The sequence below is a fragment of the Anticarsia gemmatalis genome, chromosome 6, assembly GCF_050436995.1.
Source record: "Anticarsia gemmatalis isolate Benzon Research Colony breed Stoneville strain chromosome 6, ilAntGemm2 primary, whole genome shotgun sequence".
NCBI classification, from domain to species: domain Eukaryota; kingdom Metazoa; phylum Arthropoda; class Insecta; order Lepidoptera; family Erebidae; genus Anticarsia; species Anticarsia gemmatalis.
This window is the reverse complement of record NC_134750.1, coordinates 7,978,629-7,997,275: the sequence shown is the minus strand read 5'-3', so window position 1 is coordinate 7,997,275 and position 18,647 is coordinate 7,978,629. Positions and strand designations below refer to the sequence as shown.

At 32.7% G+C, this 18,647-nt stretch overlaps 1 protein-coding gene across 1 annotated transcript; it reads right to left on the bottom strand.

Moving 5' to 3' along the window:
- Positions 1 to 2,521: 2,521 nt before the first annotated feature.
- On the bottom strand, positions 2,522 to 6,045 carry LOC142973657 (venom allergen 5-like). The gene is made up of 5 exons (XM_076115602.1): positions 5,781 to 6,045; positions 4,995 to 5,116; positions 3,617 to 3,877; positions 3,245 to 3,440; positions 2,522 to 3,134 (listed from the first exon to the last, which is right to left on the bottom strand). Exons 1-5 carry the CDS (start codon positions 5,857 to 5,859, stop codon positions 2,848 to 2,850), a joined length of 945 nt encoding a protein of 314 aa, XP_075971717.1. The 5' UTR covers positions 5,860 to 6,045; the 3' UTR covers positions 2,522 to 2,847.
- Between the last annotated feature and the right edge of the window lie 12,602 nt (positions 6,046 to 18,647).

Below are 18,647 nucleotides of genomic sequence, written 5' to 3'. Positions count from 1 at the left end.
ATATTCAAAAAATCAATCCCTAAGAAAACGCTATAAAACTAGTTATAAGAAGAAAGAAATAGTAAGAAAACCAATCCAAACATCGCATGTACTTTGATGATTTAATCCGAAACAACACAAGAATAGCTCATTTTACTATCCCAGTTTATTGTCATTAGTAGTTTATTACATTTGACCCGAATGAGTCAACGAATTTGTTTTTATTACATAATATACGGTGTCATCAACGTGGGCAGGTTACGATCGCCGAGCCTCCTAAAGCACGCAGGTGGTGTGACTAAGGGATTATGTTTATCAATTGTACCTACCTGATTATTCTTGGAAATTTAAAGGGAAAAGTTATGCAGGTACGAAATAGCACAATAAAGGCTGCTGGAGAAAAGATTTAGGGTTGTATTCTGTATAACTTATGATGTGGTAAACAATCTCGACTCTTGACTTTTTCATGCGCACAAATGCATGAAAAGGTGCTTAAATTATTTTAACTGAGCAAAAGGATCAGTATACTTAACAGAATCACGACCTATGTACCTATATTATAATAATTAACAATGATTTTTCTTGGAGTGTAAGTTGTTACAATGCATTATAATATATATCTTCCCGCGTCTACGGCTGCTTAAAAATTTCTTGTGTTTTAGCTGTTAATTTGAGTGATAAACATTATTTAAATCCAATCCCTCCATAAACAGAATTGATAATAAAACGATTATCCTAAAAATATCTAAAAACAATTATATGAAAATGATACAAAGGGTTATGTAACACTAGGAAACCGATGAAAGTCTATCTGAAATGCAAAGTTACACGTGTCAACATTACAATGTAACAAACCTGATGTTGACTGTAAGTGTGAACCCAATAGATTTTTTTACAATAACTTATAAGGAAAGAATCAAATCAACCGCAATGAACAACATAAAGGTTCTAACGTAAATACTAAACATACAGAGATAGAATTGTACTGTTTGTACCCTACACTATGTGCTAAAACAAGTCTGTCACCAAGGAAAATCGTATCGAGTTTTCAGGTGTAAGAATTCAGCTGATCAATGAAACGACTTAAATTTTTAGGCTATATAAATACCGCCAATACGTTTTTAGTACAAATATGATTTGGTGATTATCACTTCTCGAATCCTATTTGATTGTATTGATCAGCTAATGGCTCCTGAGGCACAGGTGTTGGCCACTGTTTGCAGTTTTCTAACGTCGACAAGTTGAGTTTACACCTTATGAGGCGAGTGTAAATCGAAATATATTGGTTTTAACACCTATTATGTTTGTAAAGTGTTATCCGTATAAGTGTCCGCGACCCGACGTCGCCTGCTGAGGTCAGGGACTCTGAGCTACAGCGTTTACATAACATTCGAAGTATCTTTTTATATGACCTCAAGTTATGCATGTACATATTGACTATGTACTCATCTATTCTACCAACTAAAAGGTATTGATATAGCTAATATGTTATTTCGACGTCATATATTTATTGTTCGCGAAGAAACTGTACAATTTTTCCATGCAGGTCATAAATGTAAGTCTGTGTATGTTACAGACATATATGTGTGTGAAGTGCGCACCTGCTGATTTTGACGAGTAAGTGGTAAAATTCAAATTAGGATAACGGCACCACCAGTCGCAGAAGACCGTGCACGGGGTGATTATTAAGTTGACCTGCTACTATTTAGTTTAACCTAGATTATCTTTATGACCAATCAAGATAATATACGATTCTCAGATTCTCTATCTAGATTTCATTTCAGTGTTCTCATTATACCTACTATACTATAGTTCAACATTATGTAATACCTGCCTCGTCTTTATGTTAGCATTCCCGTTTTTTGGCATTCTATTAATAATCAGTTTTAAAATCAACTCGTTGAAGTGTAAGTAAATAATAGCCGGGTATCTCTATGTACATTTCAACCTATTAAGAACAATATAAAGTCAATACAGATCCATTAGTTTCAGCACACGATAACCACGTGCTATTTATATTTATAATTAATGTTCTGTACATACATTTTGTATTTAGTTCCGTCTTAAAACTCGGTAAAACATTACAAGATGTATAATAGAGCGGCTAAGTATGTAATCCGATCGTCATTCAACCATCAGCACTTTGTTCGGAGTTTTATAATTGCAGTCTTTTTACGATAGGTATTTACACGCTTTTCCTACGTTCACGTGCTAACCAGCATGGTGGGAAAACTACTTAATTGTTGTTATTGAACCGCAGCGAAACGACGTTTGAACTAAATTACAGGGGACAAGTGAAAACAAAGTTCTTTTTTTCTAATTGTCACTTACTCCCTTATTGTAAATAATTGGTAGTGATTTAGAACAAGTGTCTGGAAAATATTTCCAGTGTCATGCCGTTAGTCATTTCTTTTTATATACAATGAATAAGCTATTTGCCGATACATTGTTCTGTAATTTTTTCCTTCGTAAGTTAACAATCGTTTATCATTGACACAATTTTTTTTCGGATAATAGGTATAGAGTTGAATGAAGAGATATGTTTATATTAAGAAATATTTATTAAAAAATATAAATATAATCTATCTAAATAACAACACACTTACATACTGCTAATACTAGAAGGCCACACGCGACAGCATCGCAACTTTAACATAAAATCACCACGACCTTCACAAAGTTGGGTATTTATATCAATTAGTAAGGAGAGGAGGCTTACTTAAGTTCCTTGTAAAACCAAGGAATAACAATACTATCTACATGGTTCCGAAATCCTGCCCTGCAGTTTCGAATTATCAGTCGAGTAACACAACTGTCACAATAATTTATAAACAATACTGCTATGACTGTACTTTAACAAAGGTAATCTTATACGTAAACTGTGCCAATTCTGACTTGTGGTTTCTTGAACAGATTTGAGGCAGTCTTGAAGATACTGATGAGAGGGCGGAAGGTGGAGGTTTCCCTCTGGTAGAAGGTGTCTGGTTGTTGGTATTGGTACTGGTATTGGTTGTTGTATTGTTTGTAGAAGTTGTTGCTGTACTGATAGTTGTAGCTGTGAGTGTCGCCGGTGCTGTCGGGGATAGCGTTCGAGATGTAGCTGTTGCTGTTGTCAACCGTCGTCTGGTAAGCGGTGGACGATGTGTAACTGGCCGCTGTAACAAAAAAATAAGAAAATTAGCTACATAGATTCCCAACTAACATACTATGAATATATAGTGCTAAAATAGTATTCGTTTTTTTAAACAGTTTAAAAGATATTTACCGCAGAGGCCGGAGTATTTGTTAGATTCCGTGAGGCCGTAGTTGGTGCAAGATGGGTATCCCTTCTCGTAAGGTTTGGATCCAATGACGTTGCCGCCGGGTCCATAGTTGCAGACGTAGAGCTTGGTGTAACCTCTCACGGGGTCATAGTAGAACGTGAAACCGCAGCCGACGTGAGATGTCTCGCCCCAAACCAACTATAAAAAATAAATACAAATAAAAAAACTTGTCGTGTAAAACTTCTTAAGGAAACATTTATTCACTTAACACACTTTTTATAAAGATTGATGAAACTGGATACATGCCTTAGGGAAATACTTAATAAACATAATGTCTTTAATATTCAAATTTTCAATATGAAATTGCAAATTACCTGTGAGTAATGTCCGGTTCCGTGCCCGCCGGTGATGGGCTTGAATCCGTAAATCCTGACTTCGTCGAACCAGGCATTGATCTGTTTCATGAAATCGGGTTCAGAGTCTGTGGGCTGGCTTGGTGGGCGAGTTGTCCAGGTGGCGGCGAGATTCTGTCCTACGGGGAAACGACCATCGTAACGCTGAGCAGCGCGGTCGTGAGCAGTGATGCACTGATCGGACCAGTGCTGAGCGCCAGCGGCCAGTTCATCGTCCCATACCTTTAAAACAAAAGCTCTATGTTAGTTTTGACAATCTCATTCGTGACGTTTCGATCCTCGTCACGCCTAAATTAATATTTGAAGTAGCGGGCAATGAACTTTGAATTTGACACGTTCTGGTAATATTCTGTATATTAAAATATCTACGAAGAATTCGTTGTGGCATAGCGACAATCTTATAATTATAACCAGAAATATGCGTGAAAAAATATACATAAAAATCTACTATATTATGCGGGGAAAATGTCTTAAAATAATATGTGATATAAGATTTTGTATATTTACATAATGTAGTAGAATACAATATACCACAGAATCCATACTAATATTATAAATGCGAAAGTAACTCTGTCTGTCTGTCTGTCTGTCTGTCTGTCTGTCTGTCTGTCTGTCTGCTACTCAATCACGCCTAAACTACTGAACCAATTTGCATGATATTTGGTATGGAGATATTTTGATACCCGAGAAAGGACATAGGCTACTTTTTACCCCGGGAAAATGACGCATTTCCCGAGAAAATTCAGATAGCAAACGGAGTCCCGAGTAATCAATATTATAATGACACTGAAATAACAAAATTCCGTTGTCATGGCAACTGTTTTAATGGCGGATATGCCTTAGCACGATTTCGTTATATTAAAGATATAAATAATTTTGAAAATATTTTTCGTGAAAAAAAGCATATTTTATATCATCACGCTACGACCAATAGGAGCAGAGTAACAGTAAAAAGTGTTACAAAAACGTGGAAAATTCTGACCCATTCTCTCTTATGTGACGCAAGCGAAGTTGCGCGGGTCAGCTAGTAGATAATATAAAATAATAATTTTAGGTGTCCAATCTTAAGCATATTAATTGAATTTATGTCTGAAGTCTTGTATTTCGTGTTTGTTAGAATACCAGTCTAGATAATATGAAAATATCCTCGGATTTGGACATTAAGAATTTCCATTACATTATTAGATAATGAAATAGCTGATGTCACCTTCTTAGTATTTCACTATTTTATTACCGCAAGATACTAAAACATATACCAAATGTCAATGAATAATGGTCAAGATCAAGTTCGTTTCCATATTCATAAGAGAATCTCATTTGTTTGCTAGTGAATACATACCATTTCCATCATATTAGCTGCGGGTGGTTGGCTGGAGACCTGTCCCAGGGCAACTGATTGTCTGAGACGATTGTGCGCGTCGACTATCGCTTGCTTCTCGTACGCCGTCAATCTTCCAGATCCTATAGAAAAATATAACATTTATTAAAATTCATCTTTTAAATAAAATGGAAACCTATTCTTTCGCGAATTATGCGGGTGTCGTCCGTTTCTGAGTGTCAAGGTAAAATTACCATTGTGATTTCATAATCCGTTGGATTGATCTGATTTATTAGACCGGTGCGTGCTAACACAGGTGTCTGTGTCAATAAAATTTTACGACCTCGACCCATACCAGTATGTTAAATAGGAGCGTCTTTTTTGGATAAAAACTCGTTCGCAAAATCTAGACTGGGTGGCGGCGATCGAATTTATGGATTCTTAGTATAATTACGAACACTTTATGAATTTTTATGTGCTTTAGATGCTTTTGGAGTTTAATGGAAAGAAATATAAATTATAAAGACTCTATCAGCACTGTTTGTGCAAATTCGACTTGATATATAAAATTTTATGTGTCTTGCTTCTCGAACATCCTAAGCTGTTTGTTATTTAAATTTGAGATCTTGATTAATTATTCTTTAACTCGGAATAATTTGAATTTATCGTTCTTTTTGCATAAAATTTACGTACTATGTTTATAAGATTTTATTAAGACCAATATTGGTAATAACAGCAGCCAAATATTGAAATTTAAAAAAATTATGTAATGAAAGTCTTTAAAATAAATAAGTAAATTGAACTTACGTATCAGTCGTTTTCCAGCACCACAGCCTTCTGTCGTTGCGAGGAGACCTCCCAAAACAAACAACACTAAGGGCATCATCTTGATTTCTTAAAAGTTATTTTCACAACACTTTGAAACTGAAAAATTACACGCGAATTGTTGAGATTCGTAACTAAAGATGTGTTCACTTATATTTACGAAACTTCAAACTTGGTTATATTTGCCGGTGATCCGCTGCACTACGTGCTGCGCGCTCAACAGGCTATAGCGATCTGTGCGGCTGCTGCCCACGCGATCGCTTATGTACCCCACGCCGCGTTACCATGGAGACGGAGCGACGCCGGCCGCCCGCTGCGTCTGCGAACAGCCGCCTGCGCCGCTCCACCGATACCGCACACCTTCTCGCTACAATTTACCCTTAATTCCTACCATTAAAGCTAGATTTAAACTATTAAAATTATTGCTGAATACAATAAACTTCATTAAAATATTGTCTGCAATTTTGATTGGCAAACAATCGCGTCTCGTTGGCCTCTCTATTCGGCGATCGTGTAGTGTCTTCAGTAACAATATAAAGAAAGGTTATACGAACATCGGCCAGCTACTTTTTATCTGCAGTAATAATTTAAAACTCATTATGCTGCACACGGTGGTTGTCAATGAAATCGAGTTCTTGTGATGTGTCCGAACCGAACGTGGAAATATGTTGACAGATATTGGTCGGAACGGAAGTGGTCTTTAAGCGAAATTATATGCAGCTAAAAACAAGGAAAGAATAATGTGTAATCACCCTTTTTGATGTTCAAGACTATTTCAGTTAAAGTCTATTATAGGAGTTATATGTACTATTTATTTTATCTAATGTTGTATTCAAATCGAATTTAATTAAATAAATTTTTGATTTATGTTTTTGACGATGTAAAATTCTCTGAATAGCTATGAAAATTTTACGGATGGTTTTTCTCGCTTTTATAGCAAGAATTTATTACGTGCATTCATTAAAATGTGCTAAAACGTAATCTTATGGCCCATTTATGAGGTAAATATTAAAATGTACATAATGTTTGAATATAAAGGGACGATTAAATTAATTTTATGGGCATTGTATCGTTAATGGTGAAAAGGCCATAGGTACACGTATAAGTTAAGATTACAACTTGGCTAATGAAATGTTGACAGAAAGTCGTTAATTAGAACCAAATATTGATCAAAAATTGGAGGTGACAACATGTCTGTTAGCAACCGATCCGGTTTACCACCTGAGGTGAAGTTTTGCTTGGTGCTTCAATATTTACATATTAATGACTTTGTTTTATTGACTTTTTATTTTACGAGACTCTACCCGAGCTTAGGATTATTATCTTTTTAATTAAAGCCTCTATCCTAATGTGTCGTTACATCCAGTCAATCTGTAACTAACCGAGAAAAAGGTCAATGAGTGTATTATCGATTTAACACCTAATATATTACATAGGTAGGTAATATATTTATGATTCTTAACTTTTATTTTTTATGGTAATCAATACTTTGGGACCGTTGAAATAAACGGTGTAAACGAGTGTATTGTATTACAGACACAGAATCAATTAAGTCTTTCTTTTTTAAATATTCATATAGCTAATAAATTATCAAATTTAAAAGAAAATATTTAAAAATTCATGTTACTATGATGTCGATTAACATAAGGTTAGCGCTTGTCGTTACGGTGAAAAACACATAACAATTATTTATCTATAGAAGCAATAAAAATTTCCCGTCATGTTAATATGACATGATGATCATTAGAAAAAGCAAAAACTGTTAGTACCTACGTGAATAATTAAGAATTTGGAGTTGTAATAGATTTAAACTAAATTTATGATATTTGCTTTGAGGAAAACGGGTTGTTAAATAAATAATTATAGTAATAGTAATAAGGGCGTAAAAATCCGATATTAAAAGGTCAGTGATACTGAAGTGAGGTAAGTTTATGTAAAATATTGAACACTAGCATGTATTAAGTTTGTGAACTGAATGACAATTTGATAGTGGTAGACGAAAATTTGCAATTCTAAGCGTCTTTGAATGCTTGGACCTTGACAGTGTATTTTCTTGACCTCGCGCAATAATGTCACTCACTGATTTGGAAGCAATTTTATTCGATGATATAGATAAAGTAACTTTAAAAGTTAACAGAAATATGTGAAAACAGGTTAAGAAAAACCTGTCATTATTCAATAAAAACATCTATGACGTGACTCTAGAAATGTTTTTTTGTTACAATTTTTAATGTAATTAATTTTAAAGTGACAATCTTTGCAGTTCATTACCACAGATCAATGCGCGAGTAACGAGTCGATGTAAATATAAGATGTCACAAGATTTGCATAAAAATTGGCAAAATTAACTTTAAAATCAATTTTCAGAAAATACATACTATCTCCTTATGAGATCAAAAATCAAACATGCTTAGGGCCTATTTAAATAATTATCATTTTTGTGGAAATTGGATTCTTAGTCTAATATAATTACTTGAGTAAAAACCCGGCGAGGCTGTATATTATGTATATTAGATTAATTAGAATAGCGATATTGGGTCAAGTTCCGGGAAAACTCAACATTTAAATCGAGCGAATAATTCGTTTTTATGCAAATACTTAAAAGTCACAACTTGGCGATATTATTATGATATATTATTTTGTCGTAACATTTGCCCTTATGTCAAATTATTTAAACATAATAGTAATAAAACTGAGATAAATAAAAATCTAATCTTAGATATCAATCATACACCTTGAAAGCGCCTCTTGTGACTTTTGATCTTTACCAATACACAGAAAAAGCTATTGTTTGCTAAAATACTAACCAAAACCCGTTGAATCTCAGTTTTTATTTATTTTATTTAAATAAAATACGTGTCACTTTTTCACCCACAGAAGTCTGCAATTGTACGAAATCATTTTTACGGGCAATCACGATGAAGACTTCATTTAAAATCCTTTGAACAAAATACAATGAAGGAACAAAAAATGGATAAAACGTTTAACAAGTGAGCATTTTAAATGAAATATTTATTTAATATGCAATATTGCAGAGAATATAGTCGGTAGGTAAGTTAAAGCCGTCACGTACACGTTTTATCTTTGATAGTAATAACCCATAAAATTCTGTCGAACTCATCTTGAAAGTCAAAGCCAGTTCATTTGACCTTTAAATAAATAGCCTTATTAATATCATTACAGTGAAAACGTCGTTGTTTACCATCCACTAGAGAGAAAGCACGCTGATTGATTTGTTAATAGCAAACTTTAACTTGTGTCTTAACAAATTAACCACAGTTTTTTTGCTAGCTAAATATAAATATTCGTATATTTAAAAATATTCCAATTTAGTTAAATGCATCGCTAACCCAGAACGTTTTTGATAACCTTATTAGGTATTTAAATAACTAATACAAAAGAGTTCAACGCACTGTGTTCAGTGTTTTACTTTTCTTATTATTACAAAACTAATTTTATTTAAAAAACGGAATAAGCGAAATGTCGCGACATGTATAAAAATGATAATAATGTATTGTGAGTGGATGGGCGACTATGTGGAGGCAACTTTCTGACGCTGATGTATAGGTATTGGTGTGTGTTGGTTCTGGCAGACAAAGCGTCGGCCGCGCAGACGCAAGTATCATTGCATGAATCAAACACTTGTATATGATCGTAATTGTGCATGCATTGTCAATGAAGCTCAATGTCAAAACAGGTGATTCGACGCATGCAGTATGCACTTCGATTTCCGGATAGTTATCAAGTGTAATGTAAACTTTGGCTTAACGAAACCATTCGGTGTTCGTTTATAAATATTTGTGTAGTGGATTTGGTTTTTTTGTTTCATTTTTTGTGTTTGTTGTGAAAGTGTTTTCTATGTTGCTATACTATTTTATTTTGAATTCCGATTGGTAATATGGATAAACTATTAGTAATAGTTTAGCATCAACAATTCTTTTGTAAATATCGTTAGCAGTAAATTTTCGTTTTAAGTCACAGTTTTTTTTATAAAATATTTCAGTGCTGTATTTTGCTCATGCAAGTTAAACATTAAAGACGTTTTGGGTGTGATCAATGGTTTATCTGAAAATGAGGACTTGAATACAAAGCACAAAAAATTTAATCAATCTTTTCGCACTGTACAAGTGCTATTAAATTGCAGAGTGTTAATGTTTGAGTAAGAAAACGTCATGTCCACGTAATGAGTAAACATTTGTTCAAATATTAGATTATCTTCATTGAGCTAAGAGAGTTTTTGCTTTAATACAGTACTAATATTGAACTAACGTTGATCTGAGACGAAATGTCGAAGCATTTACATACAATATTAAATCATAGAAGTCTATCATATCGCTTCACCATTCTAACCTTTATTGTTTACACAACAAAGATGAGAAATCCCCGAATGGATTTCATAAATATATTAATTTAAGTCAGTTGTTGCGCATGTGTGTTTAACCAAAGTTTGTTCTTGACTAACAGAGTACATCCTGCTAACGTCGCATTTAAATGAGCGAAAACATTACTAGATTATGGTTTTTGTTAAGTGTTCCTAAGATAAGACAAATTCACAATCAAATTGCCTTGAAAATATCCCAGCTTTTAACTTGAAAAATAGCATTATAAATGGAAGCATAATGTTATTCAGCAACTTATCTAAACTAAAATCCATTTCTACTAATCTCGCTAAGTAACGTTAATCTTTGAAACGGATACTCCATTAACTCCATCCGTTAGTAACAAGACAAAATGGTACGATTTAAGGATTATTGCCATAAATTAACGAGGCAGACATTCTGTCTACGCTCTATCAAATCTTGTTCCCACGATACATCGATTTTACTTTTTAAAGGTTATCACACTAATAGAATCAGATGCCGTCAACATTGCGGTTGACCATAAATACAAAATTTACCAAGAAATTGAACGTTCAAGTGCGTGATATAATGACTTCCTCCTTAACAAATTAACTTGTGATTGATATAAACATAATAAAAATTAATGATCGACAGGATGACGAATTTTGCAATTAGGAAATTGTAAAACGTAAATCCTGGCTACCTTTATTACAAAATTGGTATTTCAACTCGATTTGAATACATTATAAATGTGCATAGATATAATATGATACAATAGTATAAGTAGATATTGATAAATGAGCTACAGTGAGATTCGTCATTATCCTTCGAGTCGTCGATCGTTTACGCAATCATTTTTAATTGCTTTGATAAACAAAGGTCATTGTATAACACCTGTTTTACGATTTTCTATTAGTACGTTTTATTATGATTTGCTTTGACAAGTTTGATGAGCCGGTCCTTATTTATTATGAATGATATTCAATTAATGTGTATTGCCTACTTATTAATATTGCATTTGGAGGTTACAAATTACATTAAGTATATTTTTATTACTTGAGGATAACATGGCAGGTTTCTATCAAAGGAACTTCGTTATTTTACATTTTTATTCCGTCTCTTGTACTTCGCACATCATTATCCCTGAAAGTTTTACTTAGTATTGTGTAAACAAATGCAATAACCCTAATAATTATCTTGAAAAGGCAAAAATTATAGACTTACTGTGGGATATCGACAAAACCGGGTTAAATTAAATACGAATCACCCTTCGCGACATTTTTACAACTGTTGTCGACAGTCAGGACTTAATTAGCGTTTTAATTTAATGGTTAATTATAAATCACAGGGAAACAGATCTGTGGTTTCATCTCACAAAGGCAGCTGGGTTTTTTATTGCTCTAAAATTATAAATCTAATTAACGACTTTCATTAACAGATTAAATTAATGTAAATGTGTTTTTTTATTGGATAGTAACTGGGCAGTCGTGGAACTAATCACGTTCCGAAAACTCACTCTGAGTAGTTTTTGGCTTGTCACTTTCTTTAGAGGACGACGTGATAAAAGTTATAAAATGAAGGAAAATTATATGTGTTTTCCCAAAAAGTGTAGTATCAAAATTAAATGTAAAGAAAACGAACTCGTAAACTAAAGCCTGGTGATAGTGATAGTGATGGCAGGGATATCATTAAATAGACGGATATCATTAGCATTACATACATGAATAAAAGTGCTTCGCAAAAAATAGTCTGCATTATTTTCTCCTAACAAAAAAAGGACGTTTTTAAATATTGTCTTTCTTAATCCCTACCGTATCACCAGTTTTTGTTTTCAGAAGCGTTTGTCTTCCACTCTGTATAATCTAAGAATCTACTTCTGGTTAACACTTACTCATACTTGCTAAAGATTTATCCTTACTCAGTTTACTATCTAAGCTTTGAATACTTCCTCAAAAAGTGAGATTACGAATCTCAGTTCTTCCTAATAAACATTATATTTGTTCGAAGCAAGGTAGTAATTTAATCAGTAAAGTAAATACGCAGATTGTGGTTTTGCAATTAGCAGGTGTCTTTTCTGTTACGGGAAGTGGAAAGGAAAGAATTATGAAACGAAGAGAGACTCCTTTAGATTATGTTCTGAACGGCAGTTAATGAAACGCCGCAACAATTGAGTGAAGAAGAAATCATTATACGAAATCTAGGAACAATGGGATGGTGACAAGAAGATGAAGACTACAGGAATATGTATCACGTTATTACTTTAAGCATTGAATTTCAAAATTCAATTAATGTAAATAATAAAAGGTTATCGCGCTACAATTAATCACAGTTATTATTATTAATGTATGGTGTGGATGTAATCAAATATGTATGTACACATGTTTATTTTGACTTCAAATGTCAATGGCTCAAATGATGGCCAGTCAGTTTTATGTCGTTTTTGTTTTTGAACATTTGAATGCATCTTTGACTGATAACCAAAATCGTATGTTTTTATATTAAATAAATTGTGTTAAGGATTTAATTTATACGTCAATAAATGTCAGATAAATGTTTATTACACGAAAATGGAGCAAGTATTAAAATATTTTACATAGATATACATAAATAAATGTTATCTTTATAATAAAATACAAAAATAACATTATGTTACTTCATATGAACTTTAAGCTTACTTTATTACTGTTCGATGAATAGACTAACAAATGCTGAGGGGCTCAGCGCTGTCCTCTATGTGACTAGTATGAACTACAAATTTACATGGCCGTGTGACTTTTGCCAGCGAGTTGAAATTTCTAAGATCGACAAAGACGACAGCTTTTTAATTAAAGTGTGAAAATTATGATACAACTAATAAGGTTGGTGAGATTTATTATAATTACCTCAATTTGTGAGGTGACAGTCGTGCAGACAAAGAAAGGTCACGGGACCATAAACATTTTATTAACGTAGTCAGTCAGTAACTCAGTGTAAAAGAAATCGTTTCTAATTTATAACGACGGTTTAAATATATTTTTCCTGTATCTTAAAACAAGAAATATTGTATCTAGAGTTTCTGAGAAGTACTTTCGTTTTGGTCCTCCACTCTCTGTATAATCCATCTAGTTTGTTGACATGTTTCGTTGACAGTTCTAATGTTGTTCTGATACTTAAATCTCTTTCACTTTCTCTGTTTGTTTTTGTGATTCTATGAGTCACCTCGACCGATTTATTAAAGTATTTATTTGTAATTTTGGGAATTATTTACGGAAATATCGTACTGTTGGAGAAAGGAAGGCAAATCGAAGGTGTAATTGGTTAAAGGCTGATTGAAGTCCGCCGCCTTTAAGGATTAATATGTTACATTGAACCTGTCACTGTATATGTAATTTGGTTGCCATTATATTAAATGGTTAACGCATTCTGACTGCCATATTATTTTTATTTTGAGATTCAAAAATAATATCTACTTGATATTTAACTTTTATGACTTTAATATTAATAACAAGCTTAAGAGCTTATCTGCTCAAACTAAAATGTTATGTGTTCGTTTCTCTTACTAAAATTAATAACAATTTTATTGTTTAATTCCTTGTTATTACATTAATTTTAAACCTGGGGGGTTATTTTTGGAAAACTATAAATAGAAGTGGCATTCAAATGTAACCTTCGAGATATTCCAAAGAACTGATTTACATAACATATAAACTTAGGATACAAGTGTACCCAAAAGAAAAAGCTTTAAAAATACTTGATAAGAAAAAGGCGGGTTAAAGTATGCTGCCTCTTCCGTTGAATCGTTAATGCATGATGAATCATTGTGAGAAATGTGCGGATAAAAAAATATACGAGGTCGCCGACCGAGCATCGCAAAACTTCAATCTACTGTCACAACCTGTGCGGCAGATCAAAACGGTATGCCTTTATTGAACATGATGATACTCAGAATTGAAAATATAGGTAACTATGTCCTGTAACTGTAAGTATAGACACAGTTTCTCTGATAAATAATCACCCTACATTTTGTTGTGTTACTCACTTTTTACCGCGTAACGTAATTTACTATACAAAGTATACCACCATTTTTTTTTAAATAAGATCATCTATCATGGTTAATTTTATTTAAGTGCAATAATTGTGCCATGATATTGAAAAAAATATGTTTTGTAAAATAATGTTGCCTGTAGCCTGGAAAAGGTCTGGCACCAAAGATGTAAGGGTGAACGTTTAGCAATAACCTTCTTAGAAAATATCGTATGATTCAATCAGTTGCGATTATCATATCAAAATATTTCAGACGTGATTTATATCTTAATATTCTAATTTATATTTATTCTAAAAGAGACAGAAAACATAAATAATGACATATGTGTCGTATTTTAGGAGCTCCCACGCGCAATCCTTCGCCAGCTTAGATTTAACAACGGAATTGAAAATATTAAAACGCTATCATTTACGTACCTGTGCATAAAATATGATTTACTGATACACTCACATAAAAACTGGAAAAAATATAAAATAAATACTTAAATATAATATTATTTTTGTTTGTCTTCCTCCCCTTGCTAGTTAGAAGCACAATATGAGCCGTTCAATGTTTTATTAAAAACTAAATACATCGATATGTAGTGGCTAATATAACCTTCGTGGGCACAGTGCTAACCGCTTTTCCGAGATGACACTGAGACACAGTGGGTCAAAGGTTTCATATAATTGTTTTAAGAATATTCAAAAGATCCGACCAGTCGTACGTGACTGTGCATCCATCAATTATATAACTGTACTATTTTAAATATGTTAAACAGTTGACACAAATAGGTAAAGGACACCTATTAATAAACTAATAAACTAATACTCAGCTTGAGGTATTAACGATTTTTAAAGGAATGGAAAATCACAGAATGAATGTAGCGTAATAATTTTAAACGCAATTGTTTCTTTTGATGTAATGCTCTTACTATAATAAAATGACTAAATATATTTTCATGAAATTCAGCACACAGATAGAATACAACATGGCTAAGCAGCATAAGATAGCTTTTACCTCGGATAATCTCTTCAAGCGGGCAAAGTCACAGGCAGAAGCTAGTATTCTAATAAAGGAAGTTTTCGTTGCGGTTCGACAATATGCTGTAGCAGGAAATGCCAAAGAGAACTTAGCCTCTAGTCGAGTTCGGTACTAAAGCTTCAAAAATATTGTGCTTCGTCATAATGAAATCGTATGTTCTCCAAAGACGCGCTTACCTTGAGCTTCAATACTCCAAATATTAAGATACATTCTACTCAACTAAAACTGCTACGCGTGTATGCATATCTTAGTCATAAAAATAATATAAGGATCGTATGGAATCCTTGATACATCTAAGGATATGTTTTTCCTTATTTGTTGGTGACCCTGAAGCCTCCACAGACCCTTAATCATTGCTTTACATTTGAAATCTTATATTAACACGATTGAAGCATATTTCCTGCTATAACCACCTTCACATCCAATAAATCAAAATTCTATTATAAATTGTGTTTATCTGAATGTCAAAATAACAATTTTATTGATAAATTTACGAGTTTGTGACAATGAATTCCGTGAAACACTATCCGAACGTTTGTAATTATCGAAATATATATAATGGCTCATCAAATCGGTTATTGATTGATTTTAATCTTAATACAAAGTAAAGTTAACCTTAACATACGTGACAATATCATTATAGCAATCGTTTTATGTATTTTGGTGTAAAGGCTTCTTAGTAAACAAGGTAGCACGTTGAAAACGAATAAAAACCTAGTTTTTATTGAGGAACACAGTTTATGAGGGCGTTTACGATGGCCTTTTAACACCTCAAAACGTTGCTTAAATATTGATTTTCCAATCAATATTTTAGGCTTTGTTCCTAGTGTTTTATGTTTATTTTATTACTCGTAAAGTGGTCTCCACCTACTCTAATTAACACTGTATGACATATGACCTTTTTGTAATAATACAAACATAAAATATACAAAAGCTACCGTTTTGATAAATCAGTTGGTCAGCCAATCAACTGATGTGGTAATTTAATTAGTCTTATGGGTTTGTTGCTTATTAAGCGACAATGTACCTTCTATCAGGAAATTAATAAAATCGTTTGAAATATGGGGATATTGACTACAAAAACGTGGAAACGAGTGAAACACAAGGTAACGAATCTAACAACTTTGTTCAGTATTTTTAACCATACAGCTCTTCTTTTAAATCATCTAGTACTATAGTCAAGCTTAAAGATATAAGGCTTAATGTTTGCAGGTTATTTTTAGACCTAAGTGTATTTTTGTACTCAGTATTTAACATAAACTATCACTGGTTATAACGAGTATGCGTCTCTATCGTCTTATTAGTAAACATAGGTAAGTTGTCAATAGCAGATAACAGAAACTGGCGGCCATAAAGTGTATACTTTATTAATCTTCCTCATCAAAGGGAGCTGTATCATCTACAACCACTTTGTAATAACCCTGATTATATATGTATTAATTATACACCATTGTTGTTCCAAAACAATACGTTTTTCAAAACAAATAAGAAAAACCAACAATAATTTATTACAGTCGTAAATATTTTAACATGTCCGTTAAATAATTAAAATATTGAAATAAAAAATGTTCCTTCGTAGGTCTTTTTGCGATTGATTGTTGTATGACCTCGGGTCTTCACCTAAAAACGTATAAATAAAAAGGATTGCTAAAAAATATTATGCCATTGAGGATTTATTATTTTGTTAAATGTACTTCTACAGGCTTCGTAGCAACTGCGTAGATACTTTGTTGAGTGATATTCACGGTATTTGCACCTAGGTTTCATTGCACTTTATATTTAATAATATGATGAATATTCTGTTAATTAGGCAAGAGTGATTAAAGAGCATATCATTTCAAAACCAAAAGATTACACTTATTAATTAAGGGGATCGAAATCAAATGAAAAATGTATTTAATACTAATGAAGAATAGTGGAACTGTGTGTTTTCTTTATCTATACTTAAATTGTACAGAACACAACGTTTTACATCTGAAACTGTAACCGAAATATGATTTCACAAAAGCAAAAGTTTATGTTATTGTAACCATGAGACAATCATGGACCTTGTTTGAAATATGAACATGTCTACCACGGCAAGACTGCCATAAATGACACTCCTTCAGCGACGCGGAAATGTAACTTAAAACTAATCGCCCATGACATACTGGTGGGTCACGCTCATCCGCAAAATAATAACATATATATAAATACAACTGGATTGACTCCTGCGCAATACTTAATTACAGACTATACCCTAAATATAAACACTTAATCATATTCACTCTACGTAATTATCACTTGAATTATTGTTTTTCAAAACTCGAGGTTATTAGTTTACGTATTTTTATCTTAGGCCAGTTTTAGCATTCAAACCATTACCTTGTCAGCCATTTGATTTGTGTGAATTAAACGAACGGTTTCAAATATCAAATGAACGTGTTCTACACAATAGTAGTGTGAATAATCATTATTATGCATTAATGTTTGAGAACTTTAAAATTATATATTCAATTCTAAAACATATATTATATTATAAAATACTACAAAAACTTTTCTTGAAATGTTATTATGTAAATAAGGCTTAATTGGGCTATCATCTTAAACATAATTGTGTATTATTTATTGGTTATGCTTAATTAATAGACACTGTTGTCGGAACACGAAATACATAGTCATCCATCACATCCACTCCTTCCTAATTCTTGAACAATTATACAATAATTTAATAATATTTAATGTATATTTAATAATGTTATTGTTTTGTAATATAACAACTTGTAATATTCTATTTGATTGACAATATTTGTGTATTTTTGTGCGTAATTGTTTATATTTTATGTTGTTTTGTTCCTTATGACCCTACTGACTTTGGTTTTGAATGACCGTGACCGAATCGGCTTCAAGTTAAAGTTAACACGGATACAGGTCAAAGTTGGGCGAATTCGCGAACAATCGACCCACTTCCATATATTTTATGCGTGGAATTATGCGACTTATTTAAAGGTTAGTGAATAAATGCGTAATAACACAGTAGTGGTATTTTATCACGATGATTGACGGGTGATTATCAAGGGCTGAATCATGAACGGATAATCGACAGTACCTTGACAAAAAGCAAATAACCATGCTTTAAGGAATATTTTATTCGATCAAATAAAATGAGTAAAATATGTTACTGAAATAATCAAAAAGATTTTGAAGATTTTGCTCTATGCCTAGACAGTTTTAAAATAATTTAAACATTATGAAGAAGTATTGAAAAACTGAAATTAGCGATTTATATTTTACACGTCATCTTCGTCTTCGTCTGTCGAAGTACTATCGGCTTGGTACTACTCATGTAGTACATATTCTCCGCTTCATTCCCAAAGAAAGATTTCAGACATTCTAAGCGTTGGCTATATAAAACAAAATAAAAGTTTATTTTTTATTTTGGTAGTTTTTTAGCAGTCACTGCTTTTACTGACTTTTACTGGT